This window comes from Aedes aegypti, unplaced genomic scaffold (genome assembly GCF_002204515.2).
Source record: "Aedes aegypti strain LVP_AGWG unplaced genomic scaffold, AaegL5.0 Primary Assembly AGWG_AaegL5_hic_scaff_1893_PBJ_arrow, whole genome shotgun sequence".
Lineage (NCBI taxonomy): Eukaryota > Metazoa > Arthropoda > Insecta > Diptera > Culicidae > Aedes > Aedes aegypti.
Window position 1 is genome coordinate 103638 of NW_018735371.1, and position 27971 is coordinate 131608.

Below are 27971 nucleotides of genomic sequence, written 5' to 3' on the forward strand. Positions count from 1 at the left end.
TGGGCAGCAGTAACTCGGCAACTCGAAAGATCGCCCATATACTGCTGTACGTCTCTGGGGTTGGTGCGGAAGCAAACCACACATTTCCTCAGGATTCGGTAAATAGTTCACTTCGCGTTACTGGTTTACAGCTTTGTACATTTGTTTCAACTCTGGCTGAACTTCTAAGCGGTGCTCCGAAGACAAAAATCGCCGCATCTCATGATTCCGGGATTCTCCGAGCTCTCCAACATTATCGCGAAATGACAGCATTATCAAATAACGGCTTGCCTTGGTTCTACTGTGCGTCTTCTGGAAACTGAGTTCCCATTTATCGTCTGGCCTAGGCGACGCATCACCCCCAAGCTCGTCGATGATCCAAAATCGCCACAGCAATCATCGGTTTCCTCCGATATTCCAGCTTGGCATACCTTCACGGTTCCTATCACCGCAGTGTCGGACACCGGGTCCAGAAACAAACCATCCAAACTGACTCTCCTGCAGCAATGGAAGATTCGTGGCCAGTTTTATCTTACCTTCTTGCAACACTTCGAAAAACAGGACAACCTGGTTCATAGAAAATCGGATTCGCTAGTTGCACCGACTTGGGAATCGTCGCTCCGGAGTCCAGTAGCACACGACACTTATGCGCCACTCCGTTGGAATCATACACCATCACGATAGCTGTCGCCAAAAAAATCTGCTTCGGTTTGCATTGGCTCGATTGAAATTGTGCACTTTACTGCACTTAGTGGATGAGAGGAACTCATTGTCTGCTCTGCCGCAAGTGGCTGAAGGGTTTCACCTGCAATTGGCTTCTTTTCTTCCGGATGCATCAGTGCATGTTTCTTCGAGCAAGTTGGACACGTCTTACCGCTCTTGCAGGCTACCGTTCGATGTCCTCGTATCAGGCAGCTGGAGCATAATCCCAGCTACTTTGTTTGCGCATACCGCTCGTCAACATTCAATTTTTTGAACGCTCCACATGCATCGACCGAATGAGCACGTCTTACTGGTAACGGTAAATGGCTGGGTCTTCATCGGAACGATGTTACTCTTGATTGGCATGACATTTTGCTTACACCACTCCAGAACATGACAATCCTTTGAAGGAATGCAATCGTGTCCTTAAACACAACTTACCGTGTTTACAAGATGCCTCCTAGCTCTTCGGGTACTCGGATCTAACTTTGACGCGAGTAACGTGATAACGATGGCTTCAAACATCTTGTCCATCTTGAGCTTGTGGAGCTCCAAGGACTCCAAACGCTTCGTACAGTCGTCGATCAACATGCGCGATTCCACTAACGACTCCTTGGCCATCTGCTTCATGTTCAGCAATCTTATCATGTGACCATGAATCACCATCGAGAGTTTTTCGTAGCGTTCAACCAGAATTCTCCATGCACCGTCGTAGTTGTTGTCGTTGAGGGTCTGCTCATCGATTGCCCCAAGGGGTGGATCACTCCTGATGCATCGAAATATTTGCATGCATTCAAATGCATTTAAATGCACACTCGATAGATTTACAATTCATGGCTTGCTCAAACGTTTGATTGTTGTTTTTGTCGAAGTGTCAAACTCAGTTTTTGCATTAACTTTCGAAGAGTTGCGCTACCTCATCTAAAAACGGTCAACCCGGTACCAAAAGGGACTGGAAACATTATTCATTGAAGTGCCGGGTTCGATATTTAAATAACGGCTTAACAAAAAAAGCGTTAAATCTAAACGTGAATCACACCATTTCGACTGAGCTGACAACGAATGAAATTGAATCAACGCTGAGTCGACAAGCTTGTTGTAGTTCATGCTGGCGAACCGGTTCCGCATTCCGTTGCCGTTCCGCTATCATTGCGTTTGGGCCTTTAGGATGCTTGCGAAGTGCCTGCTTCATGATGGCCCGGTACTTTTCAATTGGTCGCATTGCCGGTGCGTTCGGAGGGTTGAGATGCTTCGGCACGAAATTGACCTCCTTAGCCTTGTTCCACTCCAACACTTCTTTTGTAATATACCAATCCAGTTGCCTGCGTAGTAGTGCAATATTGGCACAATTTTCTTTGTTTGCTGTGAGAACTAAACAACATTGCTTTTGTTTACTGTGAGAATCCAAATATAAAAGAATTGCTGAAAATCAACCACTTCCTTGTTGGCCTGCCGTTGGCCGAAAGCTCAATAACGTCAAACAAACATCGATTCGTTTTCATTCTGATCATCTTGTAGCCTCCGAAGAGGAAGTAGACGCTTTTGGAGGCATTCCTTTACACCTGCCTAATGATCGTTCCAGTTGTCATAAATGGGGTGCACCGCTTTTTTTAAGGCACTCCGTGCTCGCGGCCACTATTGTGCCGAAGAATCAGTTTATCTGTATCTTCCTTACCGATGCAGTTCTATTTTTAACTAATCTTTATTTACATCTGCTTTCACTCTCTTCTGCTCTTTTGCTCTCACACCGAGCAGGTAGGAGAGTGCTCTGCTGTTGGTCCAATCGATTTCCATAAGCCATAGTCCAATGCTCTTGCGGTGGTTCGTTTTGCCGTGTTTTTGAGTCGTTTGAGGCTAGCTGCCTGTGAAGTGGGTCAGTTTGTCTCAGTCACCATCTGATACTGACGGAGGATGGATGTGCTCCCCTAAGCACGGTCCTCCGTGCGGTGTCTTCTGGTGGCTGGACGGGTTATTTTTTTTTGGAGGGGCTGGGAATAGAATCCATGACCTTCCGCTTATGAAGCGAAAGCGTAACCTCAAGGCTACAGACCCCCCTAAGGGGTGCACCGCTTCCCACACGAGCAAATTGCTTGCCAATATAACATAAACTGGAGCAGGGATGGGAAAAGTACTGTAGCCAACATATACCACCTCTACATTTACATGTTTCCATGTTGACCATCAAAATCCAAAACAAACTTCGAGATAAACCAGCCTAGGGCTGAAAATCTCTTAAATAAAGACAATAATAATAATAATAATAATAACAAAACAAACCATGACCGTTCAAATCAAAAAAATGTCACGGCTCTTCAAAACTGTAATCTTTTTCTTCCCAACGTTTTTTCAAACCCGCATGCGAAATGACTCGAGCACAGTGGTGACACGATTTTTCCGATTTTCAGGGTTTCGTTTTTTTACTCGATAAAGGCAGCATGAAATTGAACTTGTTTATATGTATCGCAACGGAATGATTGTGCTCTTGCTGTTAGCGCTAATAGATTTCAATTAGTTGAAAACACAAGCGAAATATTAGCGATTGAATTATTTAACATTATTTTAAATCATTCACCTCGGGATGGCTTCCCGAAAACGATCATAGTGGAGAGACAAACACATTCAAGCAGTGTGTTAACCGTTGGCAGCGCAACGTGTGATGGTATTGATGCTGCTGCTGCTTTGTGGTTTGGTTGAATGGCAGAATCGATGAACTGTGCTAAATTGTGGTCACAGTTCCCAAGCCTGAACTGGAGCCTCGGAAGCTACCGGAAGTCTGCTTTTACATACGTCTCATTATCCATAACGAGGCAATCTTGTTTCGTCAACATCTGGGTGTAGAGCTTCCGTGCACGTGTTTTACCTACCGTATTCTGCCGTTCATCGCGATTAGGCGTCTTTTGGATTTTGTACGTACGTAACGTGAAGGACTACGTTTTTTTCGCATCTTGCACGAGTGTTTTGGATGGATTTCGCATCTTGCACGAAAGTTTTGGAAGGATTCAGTTTCTTCGCTACATCTTGAACTGAACTGTTGGGATTCTTGAAAGCTTTAACTACCCGTTTGTGATCCATAACACTATACGGAGATCCATTTTTTCCACTTTTTTTCTTTCCGATCGATGGTCAAACGTTCAAAGTTTTTTGGCCGTAAACTCAAGCGTTTGGTACTAAAATTTAGACATGGCTTTATGACTCCAAAGCTGCATTTTAAATTATTCTTTTTTTGCTGGGCGTGGGATTAAGGATTTTTTTCTTTTAGTTCTAACAAATTTTAAATACAACTTCAAAAAATTCCGTCGTCTAATAGTTTTTTTTTATTCGTATATGGTATAAGTGTATGCGTGTCATGCGTGTGTTCTTGGAGTGCAGTATTGAGTTAAAAATTGTTTCTTTGCGATACATTCTAATTCTTTCGTAACATCATTGTTCGTTTTAACACTATCATAAAATAGTTAAGTCGAGTCAAGTTGGGGAGGCTCTAAATTTACTTTTTTTCTGAACAATATTGGCACTCCCTTTTCCCAGTAGATAATTGTTTTGAGCTTCCATATATCTGTTTCGTTACAAACATCGATTAAGATTTTATACTTATATTCTCACATATTGAGAGATAAATTCGGCAAATGCTCAACGGTAAAAGTTATCCATGTTCTATATAGATTATTATTTATGCCATCCAGTGAATACTATGTCTGCTTCATTTCTAGAATACTGATCAATGCTCGCAAAATGATGTATTAAGAAAGAACTGCATATTTGTATAGTTTATAAAATAAATATAAAATGAAGTTTTCTTGTAGAATCACAAAACAGCAGCTCATGTCATTTAAAAATGGGGTTTTCAATACCGAAAAATGCGTCGCGCTTCGTTCTCTTACAACCTCTATAATGCGATATTCTTTCAGTCATTTTAACGTCTTTGTTCGCCATTTGTAAAAAATATAGCTTTTAATAAGTGACAAAAAATAAATAAAAAATTTATTTGGAATAAATTTCTACTCTATATGACTTTCGCTTATCCCTTCGCCGATAATAGTGCTAGTGCAAATAACGTAGGCGTGAAAACTCATACAAAAATCACTATTGAATTGTATCTGTGTTTTGTCTTTTAATTATAGAATAGTTACCGTATAGCAATAACCTCATCACCGACCACAATCGTGAGCTGCCATTGCTATAGCCACAGGAATTCGGGAGATTTCGATTGCGCGATAGATTTAAACGGCGTCCGTTGGGCTCTGGAACTCCGACAGGGCGTGCACCGGATTCTGGGCCTTTTTCTGGGATGCTCGTCGAACCTTGGCACGGACCTCTTCGGGCTTTTCCGGGCGAACGAGAGGTTTCTTCTCCGGGGCCTTCATCTTCCAGACCACGATCGGAGACTGCGAATGGGGAATAAGTGGGAATAGAGGGATATGAGGATGCGTTGTACGAAACGACCGATTGCCAGTTTGAAATAAAGTTGGAGAATAAAATTGTTATGAATGACGATTATAATATGAGTGGAAAGATACTGAGCCGACTAGTGATCTTCAACTAGCGGTGATGCAAGCGTGTATGATTCGGTGTAAGTCAAGTACCTACTATTTACAAACTTACCTTAGAATTATCTTCCATAATTCATATTTCATAACCGAACTTACCGCAGTTGATTTATAAGACTTTTTCGATGTCTTAACAACCTTTTCAGCTTTCACAGACTGGAGTGGACTTCAAGATTTCCAATACCCTCAAAAACCAATTTCTTGGAGAAACCGCCACGAATGATGAAGGCGACAATGGGTCAAGTGTAATCGGAGTAGCAAGGTCTCTGTCTCGAGTTTTCAGAATTTCGCAGATCGAAACGGCAAGGTGACGGGTTTTAAGCTCGTATATGGGAATGGGAGTTTAAAGCTGTACCTTTACTACCATGTGCAGCGTAGTTGTCTCATTAGAATAGAAGCAGCAGCACTATGATGAACACGTGAATGGCACAGAGGCGGAACACCAACACAGTGAGACGTGCCAACTCGCCAAAGCCAGAAGGGTGCGATGGTCGGGCACGTCGAATAACAATCTCGCTAAAATGGCGTGCAACTCGAATCCGCTACAGGAAGAAAAAGGGCGCAAAGAGCTAGGTTGTGTGAACAAATAGGATCTTGGAAGTGTGGGTCGAACGAGAAACTGGAGGCAAGCAGCCATGGACAGAGTTTTTTGGCGTGACATAGTGGCGCAAGTCATGCCTTGAAGGACGTAGCTCCATCAAAAGTAAGTAAGCAATCATGAGAAAAAGAAAGCGTTGAGAAACTGAAGTAACATTGTCGTAATTTTTAAACGATATTTCACTGAATATTTGCAACATAGATATTGTTGAAGCACTTCGGTTGCACTGGAGTTGATGGTAACGTGAACCAATCAAAAGTCAGTTATGTTTGTAAGAAATGCCTGGTCAAGCAGGGACCTACAGCCAGAGGTGTCCTTCAAATTTCCGGCGAAGGCTCTCCGAATCGCCGAAGAGTATAACTGCCATTGTCCGTGCAAAGGTGTTAGAGGAAGAGTTGGAGCTCAACGCAGCAGCAAAAGAGCAACGGCTTCAATAAGAAGCATTGCAGTAGCAGAAGGACATGAGAAGAGATCGACTAACCGAAGAGGAACGCCTTACTTTACCTTGCCAGTCAGGCTAAGGCCATGTTTTTTTTATTTGTAGTAGGGTACAGGAAGACTTTTTTGCCTGGCCTGTTGTGGGTTGGCACGGTGTGGGACTCACGTTAAGCGTGCTTAACCACTAGAAAACTTTCCCTACTGCGCCTCGATCTTCCCCAGAATTACATCACGCAACTTCCTCGTGGAAGGGCTGTGCTCATGCATTTCGTCAGTCTCAGCATCTACCTATTCTGCTGGTTCGCCGTTGGAGCTTAATGTCATCAAAAACGCTGCTCACGACATTTCTACGGTGTCTCTGCAACTACTCATTTTGCCCAACTGTCATTTGAAGATTGGGTAAGGGCAGCTTTCTATACGAAAACGCATACTTACCTTGAGCTGGCCTCGCGTCAGAGCCCTGTTGAAATTCTACTGGACGCTCATGTGCATTTCGTTGCTCTACGACGACGACGTTCTCCGCTGCTGCTTTTCGAGCTCTCCTGGTTGACCAGTTGAATGTCGAGGTCGGTTCAATGATTCCGGTTCACTGGCGCCCCGACGATCCAGAACTGGTTTGCGACGATCGATGCTACTCGGCCTAGTCCCCGACGGTGGAGCTAGCCTACTCCGGCTACCAGCTTCTTCATGCTTCGATACTGGCCGGTGGAGTATGGAAGATGGCTTCTAGTTTACTGGCACTTCGACAACTCAAGCCTACGTACTACTCAGAGTAGTTCCCAGTGGTGGATCTATGCTGCCCCGATAAAGATTTCCCCGGCGGCGGAAGATCTCCCGAACCGATGCTATCCGGGCAGTCGCCGAGGTCGATCCTGCGATTCCGGTGAAGGGAAACTACTCTAACTGGACTTTGATCGGCCAAATGCCAGGATCTCGCCAGTTATCGTAAGAACGATGTCGTCTGCGAACCCGACGATCTCAAGTCGATTCAGCAGTGTCAAGGTTAGTACTCCATCGTACATCATATTCCATAGTGTTGGCCGAAGTATGGATCCTTGTGGAACTACCGCCGTTTCCTTCGTTGACCTTCTACAGAAGTTTACCAAGAGTATCCAGCAAGCATATTGGTCTATATGCAGCAGGATCTCCTGGCAACTTTCCCGGTTTTGGCAGCAATACAGCTTCTGCACCTTCCATCTGTCTGGGAAGCAGCTTTCTACCACATTTCTGCAACGCTGTCCTAAATATACCTATCTGGGAAAGGCAAGATTGCAGTCCTTAGCGCTACGTTAAGGATACCATCTGGACCAGGAGTTGTGTTCAGTTTCAATCCTTTCGCAACCGTTATCAGTTCGGCGTTGGAAACTTGGATGTCGGCATTTTTTCACCTACGTCAGCATTTGGTGTGGGCGGCCACGCGGTGGGAGCATGCGTAGGACAGGGATTATCAACTTCAGTTTGTCGGGGCACATTTCAGCTGGTGATCTTCATTAGCAATACTCAATATGCGTCAACTTTTCGGCACAACTCCGTGTAGCAGTTCCATTTACTCGTCGCTATCTCTCGTTTGAACGCGGCTCTGGCCAGCCGGTAGGTCACCTTACGCTCTTCCATGTTGGCTTCCGATCTAGCTCTCTGCACGCGTCGTCTGGCTCATAAGCAGGCTGCACGGAGGGTGAGTCTGTCGTTCTACCAATATGCAGGACGCCGCTGATTCCTTGGCTCCAATTTTCTCGGTATAATTGCGTCACAACCTAAAGCCTCGGTTGCTTCTGCTGTACGTAAGAGACGTCTCCATTAGACTCGGTCCATGGCTGCCCGTAGCCAGCCACGCATTCTAAATGAGATCGTCCTCAATTTGATCGAGCCATTTTGCTCGCTGCGCATCACGTCGTTTGTGTCAGGTCGGATTGCTTTCGAGAACCATTTTCACCGGGTGGTCCAACATTCTAGTGACATGCCCGGCCCACCGCAACCTTCCAACCTCCCATTCAAGAACACCAAGAAGGGCGCGTTGATTCTCTGCACGTAGGGTCCATGTTTCGTGCACATAGAGGAGTACCGATCTAATCAGCGTCTTGTAGATGATTCATTTCGTGCGATGGCAAACTTTGCTCGATCGAAGAGTTTTGCGAAGTCCAAAGTAGGCACGATTTCCAGAAACGATGCGTTTCTGAATTTCTCTGCCGGTTTCGCTGTCGGCGGTCACCAGTGAGCCCAAGTGCACAAATTCTTCAACAACCTCGATTTTACCACCGTCAATATGAACTCGAGATGGGGGCGTGCTGTGTCCTCTCTTGAATCTGTCGTCTTCGACACATTGCATTGATGCTTAGACCCCTTCACTTAGCTTCAGCCCTTAGTCGGATGTTATCAATGTCATTGGCGAAACCAAGCAGCTGAACGGATTTTCTGAAGATCGTGCCACTCGTGTCTATCCCCGCTCTTCTCATAACACCATCTAACACAATGTTGAAGGGTAAACACGAAAGGCCATACCTTGCCGTAACCCACTGCGAGGTTCAAAGGGACTCGAGAGTGTCCCTGATACTTGGATTTGTATGCACCTCACTCGCTCCATCGTCGCCTTGATCAATCTTATCAGTTTGTTCGTGAAACCTTATTCGATAATACGAAGAGGAACGCCGGCTGAAGCAAAAAGGGCGAATAGCGGAAGATGCGCAAACGGAAATGCAGGAATCCTAATTGCAGTTGAAGCGAAAAAGATCCGAAAGGACGCTCGAATAACGACAGGCCTTCTTCCGAGAGGAGGCTTTGACGAGTAGTAGAAGCAGGGTGCGATCTAAAGGAGTAACAAGTGGCTGACTTTTCGGAATTGTGTTGGATGGTCTAGACTAACTATGGAGTGCAACAACGATCCACTAGAAGATGCCGTAGATTCAGTATTCGAATTCCCTGATATCAGAGCGCATAAAGTCGTATTTGTCCTTTCCCTATCAACTTTAACTCGCAAGTTTACAATACGTGGACCTTGTGTTGGCTCGACGGTAGACCAGAATTTCTCGTTTAATCTCTGCAGTTGGAGAAAATACCAGGTACCTACCACGTCTCGATCATTTCAAAGCAAAAAGCGAGCTAAATCATTTTTCAAGGTTGGCATTGCAACTTGATTGAGCAATCCACTAAAACAAAAATTTGCAGGCAAATCTCGACACGTCCAGCAAAGTACCTGTTCTCAGTTGAATCTGTGCAACATGTGCAAGCTACAGTCGGTGCTTGGCATGAAATGGGTTCCATACGAGGACGTCTTCGCGTACACATTCGGGATGAGAGAAGCTCAGCAAGCTATACTCGTCAAAGGTCACATCACTAATAAGCGCGAGATCGTCAGGATTGTGATGAGCTTGTTCGACCTGCTTCTAGTACACGGTAAGATACTGCTACAAGACGTATGGGCTAAAGAGTGTGATCAACATATGTCGTAGGACATCAATGAACAACTCGATCGGCGGAATTGGGAGTCGGTCTGAAGGAATGTCTGCCGAAGAAATTTGGAGTAGCAGACCTAATATTAGTGACTTCGTAACAATGGCTTTAGGATCATATGGAAGGAAGAATGTGACAAGCCTTGGTACAAATATCAAAGAGGGTTCATCCGAAAAGCAACTGTAAACTAGCCGTTATGAACCTCTTTCTGATATTCTGAAAGTTCCGAATTAGATTTTTGGAAGATTTTGCCTAAATTTAAATATTCATTCGATTACTGGTTGACGACTGACTCGTACATATTCAATGTTGTGCCTAACATAGTTATATCTGAGAGAAACTCGGTAAACATACGAAAAGCAGATTTTTTTTTATATGATTTTGTGATATAGTCTGCCAAGGAAGCCTAGAATCATGGAGATGAACTCTTATCGGGACGTGCCTGTCAATGACGTGTACCATCCAAGACCAAGACATATTCCTAGTTAAGACTGGTCAACAATTGGCAAGGACTATCGACGGAAATGATCAATAAAGGGTGCTGTGGGACATCCTCAACTAGTGGACAAGGTGCCACTGAGATCAAGGACGCTCATCATCAAGCAAAGATCCAAGCTACATCCGTTCTCATTGACTACGTGATTTATTTAGGAAAGCATAACGGCACTACAGCTGTACGAAGCTTTTGGAGACCATATGGAGGACCTTATCGATCTGAGAAGCAACGAAAATCGATTGACAGTGAGTATCGAAGATAGCGTTGTCCCGAGGTAGATCGGGTGCGATGTAGAGCGCATAGAGGAACAGTTTTCGACCGCGGAGATCAACAGCTATTCAAACTTGTTCTAGACATTTCCAGGGGTCGTATTCGACGTACCTCGCCCACTCCCAATAGCTAGCCGCAATTTATCAGCCTAGAATGGTTGTCGAAGCATACACTTACACCGAATCAACATTTCCAACCGTATGAATTTTGAAAACGAAAGAAATAAGCTAACGAAATGAGAATACAGTGTTTCATGAGTTCAAGCCAAACTTTTCAATCCGACGTATCTGCAAAAATAAACAAATCGAGATTTGCTTTGCATGGGCTTGACAAACGCATAATCTACCTATTGTGTCTTTAAAAGTATTCCTACATCCAATTTTTGATTTTTAGAAATAAATTAAAATTATGCCCTATGTGCACTTTACTCAGTGTTTTTAATTTGGCTACATACACCCTTCGTTTGCAAAGCGACTCAACTGTCAACATTTTTCATGCTAGCACATACACCGTACATATGCTCATAGTAAAGCGACCTATATGTAGAATCAAAACATAAAATTTCGAACACCAGATACGTCATACTGTTTCCAAATCACTAAACATGTTGGAAATCGAGAGAATTGGATTTCCACAGTTGAGCGAACTGACGGGTCGGCAAACTGATGTAGAACATCATCAGTATTCGGTTTAAGACAATATTTCTCACCAAATTTCGCACAAGAACTGTTCTCCTCCTGCTTTTGTTATTTACGGCTCCGTCCGGTGCTCCTCTTAGTCGAGTTGAAATTGGAAACATTCGGAAACTAATATTCGTTGTCGTTGAAAGTTGAAACTGACGAATTGACTAAGTTTAATAAGTTTTATGGGAATTTGCAAACCGGTGTATGTGCAACTTCAAAACAATACTGATGTATATGACGTGACGGATGTGCAAAACGAACTGTCAAACCGACGCATCAAGCAAGGTGTATGTATCAATCAAGGTATGGTATCGACGAATCATCCATGGTGTATGTGAGCAGCACAAAGCAAAAGGGTTTATTCTCTAATTTTACCTGTTTTTCAATTAAATTCAAAACAAATCGGATTTGTTTAATAGTGGTTAGAAACAGTGTTCTTTTTTTCAACTTATAGTACACATCGCAATAGAAAAAATGCAAAACATTTTAAACAGGATTTAAAATGCTTTACAATATTTTGCATCGCATTTTTCTCGAAACCATCCGAGTGTTAGATACGCCGATTTGAAAAATCATGCTTGAGTTGTTACTTTCATCTACTGCTACGTTTGGGTTAGAATGTGGGTTGTTGCTGTCTGTTCGGTGTCGTGTTTGTGAAAATCAACTCAGGAGAATGCTTTTTAAGATATATACATCCAGATTTTGGAGAAAAAGACATGTAGGTTAGGAAAGAGGCGAATGTACAGACGAATAATCTTGGCAACACCGAGAGAGAGAGAACAACTTACGTAATTCTGAACAGGGTGCAACGTTCCCGTTAGTTACAGAAGTGGGGAATAGAGAAAGAGGTTAGTTGATTAGACAATTGGTTCCGATTGCAAATACCATTTGGGAATCCGAGGTGGAAATCGGGGGGTAGAAAAGAGGACAGCGAACTCCCTCGCCGACACTTACCGAAACGGTTCCCTGGCGAGTATATTTGGTAGACGCAACGTAGGAGTATTTTACCGTGTAGACCACGGCGTTCATCAGATTCTTAGCCGCCTGAATGAGCGAAGTGGCACTGTCCAGCTGCAAAGGTAAAGGAAAACGCAAACGTCAACGGTAGATTATATCGCTCAACTAAAGAAAATGGAACAAATTTTACAATTACCCCTGATACAATCAGCTCACCGCTGATGTTCTGTACGTCAGCCTTGACCTTGGAGGTGATTTGTATCTGATGGCAGTAGAGCGCGATGCGTTGAAGGTACGCCAGGAGATCCTTTTTGGTGGAACTTTCCGGACACTGATCGGCGATCTCCCGCGTCAACTTGTCCAGCTTGGTGCCCGCTTCGGAGATCTTTTTGGCAGCGTTGATCACGTCCATGGTGGTCTTCAGAGGACCACGACCGCTGTAAAGAGTGACGATTGAAAAATGCTAACAACTATCAAAGTAGCAGAGAAACAAACCGTGTGAAGTCCGTCATCTCCATCATGATCATACACATGTGCTTGGCCAGGTAGATGATATCGTTTCCGGTATCGTCCCACTTGGCCACCTCCGAATCGAACGTCAGCTTTTCGCGACGGAACAGCTCTACCTGTTGCATGATCTTCTGCTTGTCCTCTTCGTTCATCTTACGCATAGCTTCCTATAATTGTCAATGGTACTGTTTGCTGATGTGTGTTACCGGTAAGATTTCGATAACAACTTACCCTAGCTGTGGTAATTCCGCTGATGTCCGGGTACTCATCTATGGTTTGATCACCCGTGTGTGCGCTCGCTAAACACAAAGGAAGGTTCATTTGTCATTACAAATTCATTACCATAGATTGTGATAAGTAATAGACTAGGACCCTGTACCAAATACCAATTAGTCAAACGTATAACTATAATGCTACAACTCTAACCCTACTCGCATAGAACATAGAAAACACGCAATCCTTACATCTACTTCTGGTTTCTACGGTCATGTCTTCGACGGGTTCGAACTCGGTATCGGTGTCCAGCTCGTCGGAGCTCTGAAGGATTATGTTGATGGCGATTTGATGATTTGATTTTGGGATGTGACGGGACAAATGATACAGAAAACAATACGCACAGAAACGAACAGGTATGGAAAGAAAAAGAATGCAGATAGTTTAAATTATTGTAAAGGTACAAAACACACAGCTGGAAGGTTGCGATGGGTTACTACAAAAACTTATGACACGAATTTGTACACTTTTCGAATTACAGTATGGCCGTTGAAAATGCGAAAATGGTACGAACTTGAGTTTAGCACACACAAGCGTTATTTAACATGATATTTCGATTTTTACATTTTTATGGGCCATACATAGGAGTTGGAAGGACGATGTGACTAATAGGATATCATTAGCATTAACTAGATGGCAAGACACACAAACATTGAAACAGAGATGGTCATACTCAAGGGCCTAGTCACAGCTTAAGACCGCCCGTGAGGCTTACATTTGCTTCTAGTTTCCAGTGTGTACTGCTCGTCTTCAATATCTTCCGGATCGAGATCTTCTTCGTCCTTGGAGGCGATGTGGCAAGGGAGAAATTCGTGTTATTTCGTGATTTTGAGATCATTGATTCAACCCATAAAATCAAAGCCAGCAATATCAAGCTTCGTCCATTTCACCCCAAAACTTACCCTGTTCATGAGCACGGCTCGGCGGATCTCCCGCACTCCATCGTACACCAACCGGCTGGCATCGATGAAATCGTTCTCGTCCACGTCTTTGGGAGAATTGGACGACAACGCATCGACTGCCACGTCCACCCGCTGGGCAAACTTGGACATGACCTGATCCCGCAGGACCTTGACCGCTTCCAGCACGCGTTTGGTGTAGATGCACGGTTCGTAGTTGTCCATTTCCGCTTCGACGACGTTGCAAACGCGTGCCGACCGCCCTTGGATGGCACCGGCCGTGTTCCGCAGATCCAAAGCATCGCCTTCCTGCAGTGCCAGCACGCACTTGTTCACGTCCTCCAGAATGTGATTCTCCGATACGGCCAAGAAGTCATCGATCGTCGTAATGTCATCGACCGCTTCCGTCAGAATACGAACCTGATTCTCCCAGGCCTGACGGTAGGCTTCCATGTTCTCCTGAGCCACCTTTGAGTTTGGCCTGGCGCACAGAATCAGCGCAGCGTTGATCACCTGTGGACACAGAGTTTCAATCTGAGCCGCAGCATAACGGACCATCTTAACGCCGTCCTCATTGTTGGACATGCTGCACACCAAGTTGGCCACCTCGACCAACTTTTCCGCATGTTTGGTGAACGTTTCAGCACGCTCGTGCACCTTCTTCTCGTTTCCGGAGCGGGCCGCATCAATCAGATCCAACAAGGGCATGTTCGTCTCCAGGAAAGAATCCGAAACGTGGTCCACGACGGCCTTCCGCAACTGGCGTCGTAGATCCTTCGTCTTGCGATACATCTGACCGATTGCACGCTCTAGTTCCGGGGTGCGTTCCTTCGTTCCCATCTGGAAGTTTAACGAAATTTATCATTCTTTTTGTTCGGATTATCCATTACGACCATTATTCAGATCTATTGTGGCATTACCCGTATTCTTAGTGTACAGTGTATGTTGCATTACTTCATTTCTATGATAATGAAGTAATGATTTCTGTACAGTTCTTGTTCAGAGATCGTCAAAGATTGATGAAAAATCGAATGTGATGAAAAGGTCCCGCTATGTACACCTCAAGGAAGACACGCCTCTTATCAAACACAATCGAGTTTGAGTAACTAAATCGGTGGTACTGATATTCGACCATGCTACGGAACTCTAGTCCTATCCCTGTTTAACTTTTAGGCTAATCGCCGAAAACTACAAAAATGGACTATGTAGTCGAAAAACCGTATCATGCTAGAATGTTTATTTAGTAGTCAGCATTCATGTGAATTACAGTATCTAACAGTCCTTCTTAAGTCGATACTCATGATTGTTGCCCTGGTTTCAAGTGTAGTCTCATAGATAGTAAACTCCGAGTCTTTAGCCCTTTAGCCATCTGCTAGGTAAAATAGATTCAATTTCAAAAACTGTTGCCAGTAACAGCTTCATACCGTGAATCCTTGAATTACCAAAACATAACACCTCAGCTCGACACACAAGATGAGACTAGTGTTCAGATTTGTAGATCTTACCCCGTAAGGCATCATGAAAAGCGAGTTTACCCCGTTTGGCATACCGTGCTGCATCGAATTGCCGGACGCTTCGAAAGCCGGACACTGGCCTTTTTCATGGTGTTTATGGACCTTATTCCGATTCCATAAATAAGATGTCTTCTACATTTTTCATGCTTTAAAGTTGTCAGAAAAATATTTTTTTGGTGATTTAAGGCCGGTGTCCGGGATTCGAAGCATCCGGACACTTCGAATTAACACGGTAATAGCTGTTTGACATACTGCCATTTGGCATAACAGTCGTTTAACATGATCGCCATTTGACATAATATCCATTCGGCATAATTTTGAAACACATTAAATTTGATCTAATTCCTCCCATTAAACAAAAAGGTGTTGATAAACTGCTCACGATCGATTCGTTGTCAGTTAATGATAGGACATACCTCTAATCTTCATTTTCAAGGAAGCCAATATCAAACCAAGTTTTTTTTTTTTTTTTTTGAATTGCCTTATACATCACTTCCAGGGCCATCATGTCCATCCCAGACAACTCGAAGCACATTTTAAACAAAAATACAGTCGACTCTCCACATCTCGATGTTCTACATCTCGATATCTCTCCCTATGTCGATGATTGCTTCGGTCCCTTCATTCTGCATACGATTTCTCTCTCCATATCTCGATATCCTCCTTATCTCGATATCTCCATATCTCGATATGTTCCTGTTGATTTCATGTTCCCAATTTTCTCTCCATATGTCGATATGAACATAATCAAAGGTTACTAGACCAGATTTAGGAGGTTCAGAACAATTTGAAAACTCGAAATGAAGTTTGTTTGTTTATTATTTTCCTAGTAACGGAATGATTTTCAATCTAGTGTTCATTAAATTAATCTTCTTTGTCTCGATCTCTCCCTATCTCGATGGTCCCTTTGATATCGAGATGTGGAGAGGCGACTGTATGTCCAACACCAAAGATATGCAATTTCCTTTAAAAAAATAGAGCGAACATGATATATGACGCATTTTATGGTCCCGGATATTGATGTACACCACTACAGTATCTTTCTTTTCAAATTATGCCAAACAACTCACAAACGGCATTATCCCAAACGGAATATATGATTAGGTTCTAGGTTGGTTGGTTTGACTTTATTAACGAGATTTTTCTCCTTCCAGAAGCAAGTTTTTACTAACAACTGTAAAATCAAGCCTCGATTGACAGAATACTTCCAATAGATGCAACCTCCCAACTCGTAACCTCCCTTTTTACCTGTTCTACAAATCTAAAATTGGCTAATTAGGCAAATTTAGATTATGAAGCACAAAGTAAATGATTGGTATCAGTGTCTGCATATTTCAATATACAGTCAACAACGCCGATCCTCAGTAGGCTCCGTCATCGTTGAATTCTTCTTTGTGTGAATGTTTGTTTGACAATACATGCACGAATCTGGTAGAACGTGCATTCAGTTTTCAATTACTTTTGCTACACTAATTCTCATCCAATACTGACATTCAAATTCAATTTCCCTAGTGAAAAAAATCATTTCCGTCAGAATACCCCACAAAACATCCGCAAATTGCAAAAGTTGTATTTTTTATTAAAAGACAATCATGATTCATCAACTGGAGGCATCACATTGCCGTTTTCTTACACCAGTAATATAAAATTCATTTGTAATTTTTTATATTCAATTTTCAATTTCAGTGCCTCTAGGTGAAACTGAATTTTGAAATGACACCAACAGTAGGTGAAACTGAATGTGTGTGTGTGTTGCACCCACTCTCTTTCTCGTCGCATTCGCGCTCGAAGTCAGATTGGCTTCTTGCTAGCGGAGTTTGTTTTTGTTCGTTTTCGCACTGATCGGGTATCATTCGGCTGAATTTTTACGACACTGATTGGTATATTCCTTTCTAACAAAGCTCTACTTATAAGATACCAATTTGTTCTTGAAAGTCTATGATTTGTAATCGTGGAACAGGTAGATTTAAGGTTAGGGAATCGCCACTGCATAATATAAATTCATCATGAAAAGATGTCACCGGTTTAGTTGGGTAGTTTTTGGAACACATCATGTAAACTATTGATTGCTTGATTAGTTCAAGTGTTCAGAAACGAAAACATGATCTTTATAATCAAGAATATTAACAAGCCTAAACATTAAGTAAAATTAAAAACGAAATTACAGAGCAGGCATACGAAACAGCTTTAAATTACGAATTCAAGTCAATAGAGAAAATCCCCTGGAAATTCGAAGTTCATCATCTCTGAAGAAAAAAAATATGACATAATTAGCATCAATGGCAAACCTTATCGTCAATATTCATAATAGCTGTTTCATATGCCAAAAGTTTCTTTCTTTAGGAGTTTATCTAGTGTTTCTTAGATTCCTAAGGAATCCTTCGAAGATACCTTCAAAAATTCAAAATGGAATGTTTCAGAGAGCAACCTCTGAAATAACCTCAGAAATTCCAACAGGAATTTCCCTACAGATTATTTTAAAATTTTCTCGAGAAAGTACTAAATCCTTCAGTTCTTCCAAGTTTCCCGTTTAGAACATCTTCAAGAAGTCTAACGGTAATTTCTACCGGAGATGCTTCTGGAGATTTTTTTTTAGGATTCCCTCCAAAATTGTCGTTTTTTATATAAGGGGTGTGTTGAAAAGGATAGAGGATTCAAATGAGTTGGAAATGAGAGAAACATAGGAGGCTTTGAAAATAGAAAAGTGTCATGATTTTGATGATTTAAATCAGTCTTTCAACGAACCTTAAGAAGCACAGAAGCAAAATATCAATAGCTTGGATTCCTCCGGTCACAACAATGGCGCATTCAAGTCTCCCATAAACCGAAGTGAATTCTTGAGATGTAGATATGAAGTGTTGAAAAATCTAAGGAATCACGAAAATGCAAATCAGAGAATATAACGGTATATGCAATTCAATCATATTTTGATTTTACAGGACCTGATTGCGTCAAAGTAAATGATGGGCTCTGATTGAGAAGGCAGAGCGCCAATGAGCTCCGATAGTTAAGGCGGAGTTTCATAAAAAAAACTGGGCTCTGATAGGGAAGGCAGAGGACCCTGCAGATATTGATCTTCGATTGAGAAGGCGAAGCATCTTATTGAAAATGGTCTCTGATAGAGAAGGCAGAGTAACCAAATAGAAAAAAAAATGATTGAGTTATTTTGCAAACCTCTGTTGCTGAGAACAGAAATCTTATTGAACAAAAACTGTGTAGTACCGAACCGATAGTATCTTATACAAAAAAACGAAGAGAATGATTAAATCGGAATTGAGTAGCTTGATAACTAATTTATAGAATATTGCTCGGTATGTCAACTGTTGTGTACGTCTAACAGCTTGAAACACTATTTGACAGAGTTGTTTGAATTAGATTCATAGATTCATTTACACCTTTAGCTGTTTGTTAAAATACGAGCGGAACAAGTTACAAGATTTGGAATAATTAGTTTATTCGTAGTCAAATCACGTGATACTGTTGGTGTTTTACTCATGCTCTTCGGCAAAATTATTATTCGTCTATAAAGAAAAGCATTTGGTAAAAATGATTAAATTGATGCTCGAAAATCGTGGCTTTCGTGGCTAAGCTTACAGTCTCAATAACATGGAATGAAATACAAATGTGCAGTATCTTTTCTTTTACAAAGCATTATGAAAAAATATTGACATTGGAAAATGCATGGCAGTCTTTGATAAATAAAAGGGAAATGAAGTTCATTGCAATCTTTCAATGGCATGAAGGAAAACAAATTCAAATATGTACAATTTGTATGCAATATAAATATGCAAATTATTCAATATAAAAAGGGCTTGATTGATTAATGTCACATCGCTCTGAGGAATGAAAATTGTGCATATCAGAGTTCTAGTACGATTGTCAATCCTAACTAAATAATCATCTAATGTTATTCAATGTGTTGTAAAATTAAATTGAAGTTGTACTGTAATTAAATGCTGTTTAAAAATATAGTGTAAGGCTTTGGTTCGATAATACAAATATGAATATTATTATTAGCTAACGACTGTTTGATCGGCACATTTATGTTGCGCAATAGTCTTTTTCATAAATCCTGTTATGTCAGCATAAGATATATTTGCTGATAAAAAAAACTATTCTGAATATTCAAGGGCACCACATCAGCATACGAGCTTAAAACGTATTTTTTTGAGTGAATCCCATGGGAATCTGAAGGAATATGTATCACGGTGAATATAGTTGAACAGTTAGGCTTGCTGACTGATTTAGTACGACTTATCAGAAAAATGGTTTGGATTAAACTTTCTTGTAGACAAACGATTACAAGTAAAGTTGTTGTGCCTTTTAAAAATAGTGATTTTATTAAATGAGCTTATATAATCAACCATCACTGTAAACGGGATGGATTTATAGTAATCAGTGTTATCACATCAGGATGCTATTGCGCTGTTTAATGTGGCAATGGTTTAGAGTTTCGACAAAAATCTATTGCAATGAGAGGAATTTATTGCAAAAACAACATGGTAATAACACTGGATTAATTTAATTGACATGATGACTTCTGCAATGGTTATCTTGATGTTGAAATAAAGAAATATTTACGAATTACTGCATTGACACACTATCATTACAAAAATTAGTTGTTGTGGAAATAACATTCTATTGGGGTACTAGATTGAATGCCGCTGGTCAAACACGAAAACAATTTTGAACACACATCTCAGAGTTGATAGCAAATCTTTGGCCATACTTTGATAGTTGGTGAATGAAATGAGGTGAATGGTGTATAAAAGTATGTAATAAATATGTCAATCTCTCCGAAATTCTTTACGAATAAATTGAATAATGCAAGTTAAGAAAAAGAATAATAATTAAACCCAATCAACTGGCAGACGGGGACATTAAATAAATCTTAAAATAACTTAGACAATTACTGGAAACGATGATTGTGATTTAGCAAACGAGCTCTTTAAAAAATCTTAGTTGAGAAATTTTATAAGAAATCAAATTTAATTCCATGTACTTAGTAGGAAAGAGTTCCAAAATAACACGGTACTAATTCAAGATGAGCATATTTGATTTTTAAATCACCTACATACATTGAAATACTTATTTTGATGATTAATTACCCTTATCATAAGAAACATGACATCGTAATTTTTGACAACTAATGTCGTTGTCAATGACTGCTGTGAAAGAAATAGTCTGTTAATTACAAAAATTAGAAAAGGGATAAAAACAAATATATATCATTCGATACCTGATTTAGTGTAGAGGTTTCTTGATAAGATCATGAGGAACCGAATAGTACTGAACCGTTTTGTAACAGGGCTGTATTGCTAATGTTTTGAAAATTTCCCGTCCTGCGAAGTTTTTTGTTCAGCCGCAAATCGGAAAGTTATTTTTAAAATTGCAATAGCAAAGAATTTGTTTATCACAATTGAAAACGTATAAGGTACCGCGGGGCAAGTGGGTAAATGGGGTAAGTGAAAACAATTGATATATTTTACTGAATATGTGAATTAACGTTTTAAACTCATGCGTAAACCTTTGAGGTCATTGAGAACATTACGATAGGTAAGAGATTTCTGAGATTTTTCAGCCATTATTGCATAATAGTGTGAAAAATTGTTAACCTGTCAACTGTTACTCCGTAGCAAGTTGGCGGCGTACAATCTTATTTTAATATTTTCAGTGGAAAAAAGTTGCGGAAAATAATTTCCTGTGCCACTTCTTAGTTGTCCTCTGTGACAGTTTCAAACTGCAATAAAAAAAGTTTTAGAATTAATTCGACGAAGATCTAAAAATAACTAAATTTAAACACCGTCAATTTTCTTATCAGGTGGGGTAAGTGAAAAGTTTATCATTATAGATTGAATTTGTGCTTTCTCTTTAAGTAGCCATAAGTAAACATGGTTCGCAATTATCATAGAAAAACATAACGTGCTGATAATTCAAGAAACACTATACTCAAGCGTTAAAAGCTATTAGAAATCATGGAAATTCTCTAAAAGATGTTGCCTAACATTACAATATTAATATGTCAACTTCGGGCAGCCAATTAAAAGGAAGACGTTGACTGAAAAGTTGCAATATTAGAGAACACACAGAAATCTCGTGAAATGTCTATGTAAAGCTAGTTCAAAACATAAAAATGGGTCTATCCACATAAAAAAGACCCTAAATACGTTATTGAAGGATTCCGTTTGATTTCTCCCGAAGAGTTATCCGACGTCATATCCGACTTTCTCAAAAACAAATAACGAGCGGTGGAAATTCTACAGAGCAGAAATGCTGTCCTATAATGTAAGAACTAACATTGGAAATGTTACAGTTATAATGTTGTCGAATCATTTCAACTAACATAACTGAACAGAAGAAAATTCAAGTGAAAAGAATAACATTTTCTTTGTTTACATGTTACTCATGTTATTGTTCATTGGGAAGCCTTAACAAGTGTTAAAGCTAATAGAAATCGTGAATATAACTGTTTGTTTTTGAATTTATTGTTCAAAACGGTAAACTTTTCACTTGCCCCACTTTTGGGGCAAGTGAAAAGTAAGAAGACATTTTTCAAAAAAAAATTCTGTATTTTTTTCTTCAATTTTTCAAAAAAATCAATTTCAGCATGCTGCTTATATATGGTGGGAGTCAAGCTAAAAAATATACACAACCTCATTTGTTTCAATTTAAAGTCTCTAGAATTGGAAGAATCTCAACTATGCGAATTGCATTACCCACTTGCCCCACGGTACCTTATAGAAGAGAACAGACGATTTTTTTGACCTATCAATGATTTGATATAATTTCATCATTTAAAAATTTTAGTAATGCTGAGCTATGCTATTTTAGAGGATTAAATCTCATAAAACTAATAATTGTATGGAAGCTCGTGATATTATTGAAAAATTTCAATAGATTGTCTTTTTAAAGCTAAGACATTTAGAGTAGAGATGGGAAGTAATGTTGAGAAGGATAGAGGATTCAGATGAGTTGGAAATGAGAGAAACATAGGAGGCTTTGAAAATAGAAAAGTGTCATGATTTTGATGATTTAAATCAGTCTTTCAACGAACCTTAAGAAGCACAGAAGCAAAATATCAATAGCTTGGATTCCTCCGGTCACAACAGGGTGTACTTCTATAGTAAGACGAATGAAACTTCTGTAAATTCTGAAGTAAGCTTCTTTTGAAAGTCTTTCGAAACATTTCGTATATAAATTTTCAAGATAATCATTGAAATAAAACATCAATCGAATCTCGGGATAATATCCTGAACGTTTTCCTGAAGGAATTTTTTGAAGAACCACGTTGGACGGAATCTCAAGATTAATTTGTGTAGAAATGATCGGATGAATTACCGGAATAATTACTGTAGTATTTAGCGGTGTAAGCCATCAATAAGAAAGAACTCATGCTGCAGATTTTACTCGGAAAATTACTCGAGAAATGTTTGAAAGAATTGCAGTAATCCTTGGATGAAACCTACATCCTAATTCCTAGAGAAAACTCTGAAGAAACATCATGGTCGACTTTTGTTGAAGAATTCTTTGAAGAGTTTTCAAAAACTTTTCTCGATTAATACCTAGAGTAATTTTGAAAGCAATTGCTGGGAGGAACCAAATAAATTGAAGGCTTTCTAATCGGAATGCCTGGAAGAATACCCAGTTTGAAGAATAGGCATAAGAATTCTTATAGGCTTTTTTCTATTATAATTTATCGTGTTTGCGGCTAACCAGCCGAGTGGAAGTTTTAAAAACTTGGAATTTAATGGACAAATTGACAAACTTGGATTAAATGGACAAATTGAAGTGAAATTTGCGAAAAGTTACACGTCTTCTCAGTGAAAATCGAACTCTTGACTTTCAATGTGCTTGGTAGAGCGCATTGGGGCTTTCCTTAGCCGAGTGATTAGAGTCCACGGCTACAAAGGAAAGCCATGCTGAAGGTGTCTGGGTTCGATTCCCAGTCTGTCAAGGATTTTTTCGTAATGGAAATTTCCTTGACTTCCCTGGGCATAGAGTATCATCGTACCTGCCATACGGTATCTTTTTCTTCTTTCTGGCAAGACGTCCCAACTGGTACAGTATTCTTATGAGCACTTCCACAGTTATTAACTGAGAGCTTTTTTTGCCGATTGACCATTTTTGCATGTGTATATCGTGTGGCAGGTACGAAGATACTTTATGCTCTGGAAATCGAGAAAATTTCCTTTACGAAAAGATCTTCGACTAGCGAAATTCGAACCTCAGCATGGTCATGGTGAATAGCTGTGCGTTTACCACTACGGCTATCTAGGCCCCGGTATACGGATACGAATGCGAAAATGGCAACTTTGGCAAAGAAAGCTCTCAGTTAATAACTGTGGAAGTGCTTATTAAACACTAAGCTGAGAAACATGCTCAGTCCTCAGTAAATTCGTATAGGGTTCTTTTTAACTGTGATATAAACCGTTGTGATTTTTTTAGAACTCTTGTATGGATCTTCGGAAGTTTGACTTACTGTTACAAATGGTGAAATCCATGGAATTAGTGGAAAAATGACATCCTTAGATAGTCTAAGGGAGGATTTCCAGGATAATGCATGTTGAAATTACTGGAGGTAATTTCCATGAAGTGCTCAAGGATTTGCCGGATCAAATTCAGGAGAAATTAGTCTAAGTTTGCCTTGAGAATCGCTGGAGTATTTTCGAGGAGAATTGTGGAAGAAACTCTCGAGGAACTCCCAGTGGAGTCCCGGAAACTATTTCAGATGAAATCTCTGGATGAATCGCTAGCAAAATTCCTAGCTTTTCCTCGAGGAACCTCAAAAGAAATTCATAAATAACTGCGTAGGAGTCTCTGAACGTTTTTTCTGGAATGTCTATCACGTCCCAATTGAGAGAGGTATTGGATCCAGAGGCGACTCGTAACATCAATTTCTTCATGTTCTAAGTTACTAGAAATTGATGTTTTGACGAATTACTATCTAAAGCTAAGTATATGCTATTTCGCTCTAGAAAAGTAAAGAAATCCCTTGGCTGAATGGGTCAAGAAATTTTCTACAGAGAGCCTCATTTGAAATGACATTACTTCACAACTTCGTACTGCGATCAAAGAAATGCGATTTACTTGACTATTCCTGGCAAAAAAATTTCCACGCATAGGCGAGATAGGCGATTTTTTCTTGTCAGCAACAAATCAGCCGTAATTCAAAACGCTTTTCAATGTATTCGAATCCGCTGAGCAGAATCTCAATAAAGAAACTTAAAAGTAGATTGGAGTACCTTGTACATTGTAAAAGATAAATGATTGAAATCTATTTAGACCATTCCATACTAAGTAGATTAGATACGCGTTTGTTGGGAAAATTCAAAAATTTCGATACGTAGAACAGGTAGATTTGGGGTTAGGAAATCGATACTGATTGGATAGTACCACAATATTCGTATATAATGGAAGCAAGGAAAAAAATTCTCCACAAACGAGGAAAAACTACCTACATTCGACATATACTCCGACAGCAGATCCTGCAGTGCTTGCCGAACGGCATTGCATTCTGCGACGATTCGCTCACGCCTCTCATCCCTGGTACAGTCCGCATCGGCCATCAGTGCAGCAGCACTGATAATACTCTCCAAACGTTCCTCCAGCGACGGCCGCGAGCGAACTTCATTGTAGGCCAATGGATCCATGATGATTCCCTCGTCGAAATCGTCCAAAGCAGCTGCCAGTTCACCTGCTCCGACGTAGATATCCTGCGGGGACGTTGCCTTACCCTGGGCAACATCGCTGATCGTGTTAACCGCTTCGCACACTTGTTTCAAAATGTGATCTCGATTGACCTTGGCCAGATCCAGCTCCGGGTGACGAACGTAAACCTTCGAAGCCGTCAACAGCATGGTGGAATGCTTCTTCAGCACAGCCCGAGCCGCAGCCAAATCATCCCGAAGCTGAGGATCCTTCAATTCCTGCTGCCTCTTGGCAGCCTGTTTGATAAGCTCGTTTGCATTCCTTCCGAATTGCCGCATATTATTCATCAGTTCGTCTTGGGAGGACGCATTCCTCAGTTTGTCCAAATCATCCTCCACGACATGCAGTGACTTCAACAGCAAGTGTACATCGACCATATCAGCGAGAATCAATAGACGCGTGACGGCCGACAAAAGATTCCTCGCTGCTCGAACCATGTTTCCACGTTTCAGTGAACTGCACGGATCTTCGGAAAACTCACGAGCTGCAATGCTCATCGCTGAGCCTGTTTTACGCACCTCATCCACTGCCGAGAGCATTTCCTGTGTAATATCCGGATTTTCGTAGGCGATTTGCTCTCCCCGTTCGATGAAAATATCTGTCGCTTTCTCGACGGCCGCCACCAAAGCACTGGCGCGTTTTGATTTACCTGAAACGATTGAAAGTTGTTAATTGATGCAAAAATATTGTGTTTCCTACGGAAAGCTGATATAATATAATATAAAAAAATTGAAAGCATAAGGCCGAACTATTAAAATGCTGAAAATATCGAAAGACTTCGCACATCAATAAATCAATAAATATGTAAAATCTGGTATAAACTTCTGAGGTTTTTCTCTTGTAGGAATATTTGGAAGATCTGCTCGAGTAACTACTGAAGAAATCAATGGAAGAATTAGTGGAAACAATCTCTGGAGGATATCCTGGAATAGTATCTGAGAAAATGTCAGGAACTATTCCTGTAGAAATTACTGGAAGCAGTTCCATTGGAATTCCTGGAGAAAATTCTTTATAAATCCATTTAATTATTCCGTAAAATCACTGGAGGAATCTCAAGACAACTTCCCGTAAGAGTTTATAGAAAATTCTGTAGGAAGTTTTAGAGGCTTCTGCTTCTGAAAATATTCCAGAAAAAAAAACATCAAAAGAATTTATTAAGCTTTTTATAGCGTGAGAGCCTCTAGAATTATGCTTAAGAATTAACTGCAGGGAGAAAAAGAAAAATAGTGGCATTAAAGACTAATAATAAAAATAATTAAAACGGAGATCAAGTCTCTAAAACAAGATCTGCTACCTGAAATACCTTAAATTCGGGTGAAATTGATCAGTAGGGTGAATTTATTGTGATCAAATCACACGATTTTTATCTCATTAAAAGAGCACAAATATTAATGCAACATAATGTAGCAAATGAACGTTGTTTGCCTCAACTATTGTCGAATTATGTGTTGTGAAGTTTTTTGTATAAAAGAACGTTTATTTCTATGAAAATAATGTAAAATTCCATAATCGTGTTCGGTATGGTATTGACATACATCTATAAACTTCTAGTTTTAAACATGGATTGAGACATGGTGTCAACATGAAAGTTTCTTAGGATGCTTGACATATATCCCTGAAACAGATTTTATCATTGAAATAGGTACCTTTTTGCTCAATTTATTCAAATTATTGAATTTTTGAAAGACATTTGGAAATTCCTTAGGAAATTGCCTACATTTAGGCGTTTTCTGCGGTGGTTTCAATTTTTGATCGTTCGTTATTTCCATAAATATTGCATTTTTAAGAATTTAGCAAGCTTATTTGGATTCGGGGAGCCCAAATTGAGTATGTATAGTTATTTTCAAACCTAACACTAGTGGTTTTGACCAATGATCAATTTCACCCCGAAATGGGATCCCCTGAGTTTTTATTTTAGAGATGATTTTTAGCCCTAAAATCACATCTGTTAGGAAATATTGGTACATGAGCCAATGAGGCTCACCTTCGTACTTGTTTTCCTGCATTCAGTTGTTTAACATTGTCATTATTGTGGAAAACAGACCAAAAAAACCTTAAAAAATGATCAATTTTACCCGAAATTACGGTATGTGCTTTACGTATTTTTTGTTTGTGGTGTCACTTGGACGGCTAAGACCGCTCACGGTCCATCTTGCCAATTTACGTATTTTGGTTTTCATTCATATTGAACATTTCCTTTTATAAAGATGTCCAGGTATCAGCTTATCGTGTTGAGCCTTATGTTAGATTCCATTGCTAGAATCCCAAAACATTCAACCCCCAATCGAACTACCCCCCTCTTACCTTTCTTTTTCTTGCTGGGTCCCTTTGTGTTGACCAGGGTCGTCACCTGCAGCACCAACGGTTCCAACGTTTTTTCCACCGACATCGTACGGATCTCGAGATTCTTCGGGTCCCACTTCAGGGCCACTTGCCCAAAATCCGACAGGGTACCCATTTTGTTCGCCTTCCCTGCCTAGGATGATGAGTCACCAAATATCGCAATGATTCTCACCCCGCACAGCAGATAGCAAAGCTTCGTACACAAAATCGATCCGACTCGCGGAAGAAGTTGACTGCGTTTTGGTAAACAAATCACCAACACTGCGAAACTGGGTTCCGCTTTTCGAAATGCGCCACCTGGGCCGTCGATCCAGTTAGCCCAGCGAAAGGAAGAAAATTAAGAAGCCCAGCGCAGGAATTTTCAATTTCACTCTATCCCTCCCGAAAACACTTTCCCCGGAGAAATTCCACTTCACGCACTTTTTCGAACACTTTATGCACAGTTCCACAATGTTTTCGATCACTTTTGAATGAAAATTAAGGCAAAATTCCGCACAAACTTTGAGGGTGTGACAGACTTTGCTGTCTGGATTTTTGATGACTTCGATTGTTTTCTGCAGAAAAGGGGCGGCTGGAATTCCAAAATCGCTTCAAAAGAGCCGTTCGGCGG

The 27971-nt window shown here is 40.6% G+C and overlaps 1 protein-coding gene across 5 annotated transcripts; it reads right to left on the minus strand.

Moving 5' to 3' along the window:
* Nucleotides 1–3972: 3972 nt before the first annotated feature.
* On the minus strand, nt 3973–27934 carry LOC110680825 (catenin alpha). Of its 5 annotated transcripts, none has more exons than XM_021856612.1 (10): nt 27323–27934; nt 24769–25667; nt 13800–14636; nt 13089–13161; nt 12856–12923; nt 12610–12791; nt 12311–12551; nt 12112–12228; nt 11946–11951; nt 3973–5063 (listed from the first exon to the last, which is right to left on the minus strand). In XM_021856612.1, the coding sequence occupies exons 1-10, from the start codon at nt 27474–27476 to the stop codon at nt 4899–4901; spliced, it is 2742 nt and encodes a 913-aa protein (XP_021712304.1). In that variant the 5' UTR covers nt 27477–27934; the 3' UTR covers nt 3973–4898. The 5 variants fall into 5 exon arrangements, with proteins under 5 accessions (XP_021712304.1, XP_021712300.1, XP_021712301.1 ...); XM_021856608.1 differs by having other exon boundaries at nt 12305–12551; XM_021856609.1 differs by lacking the exon at nt 13089–13161 and adding an exon at nt 13613–13679 and having other exon boundaries at nt 12305–12551; nt 27323–27933.
* Between the last annotated feature and the right edge of the window lie 37 nt (nt 27935–27971).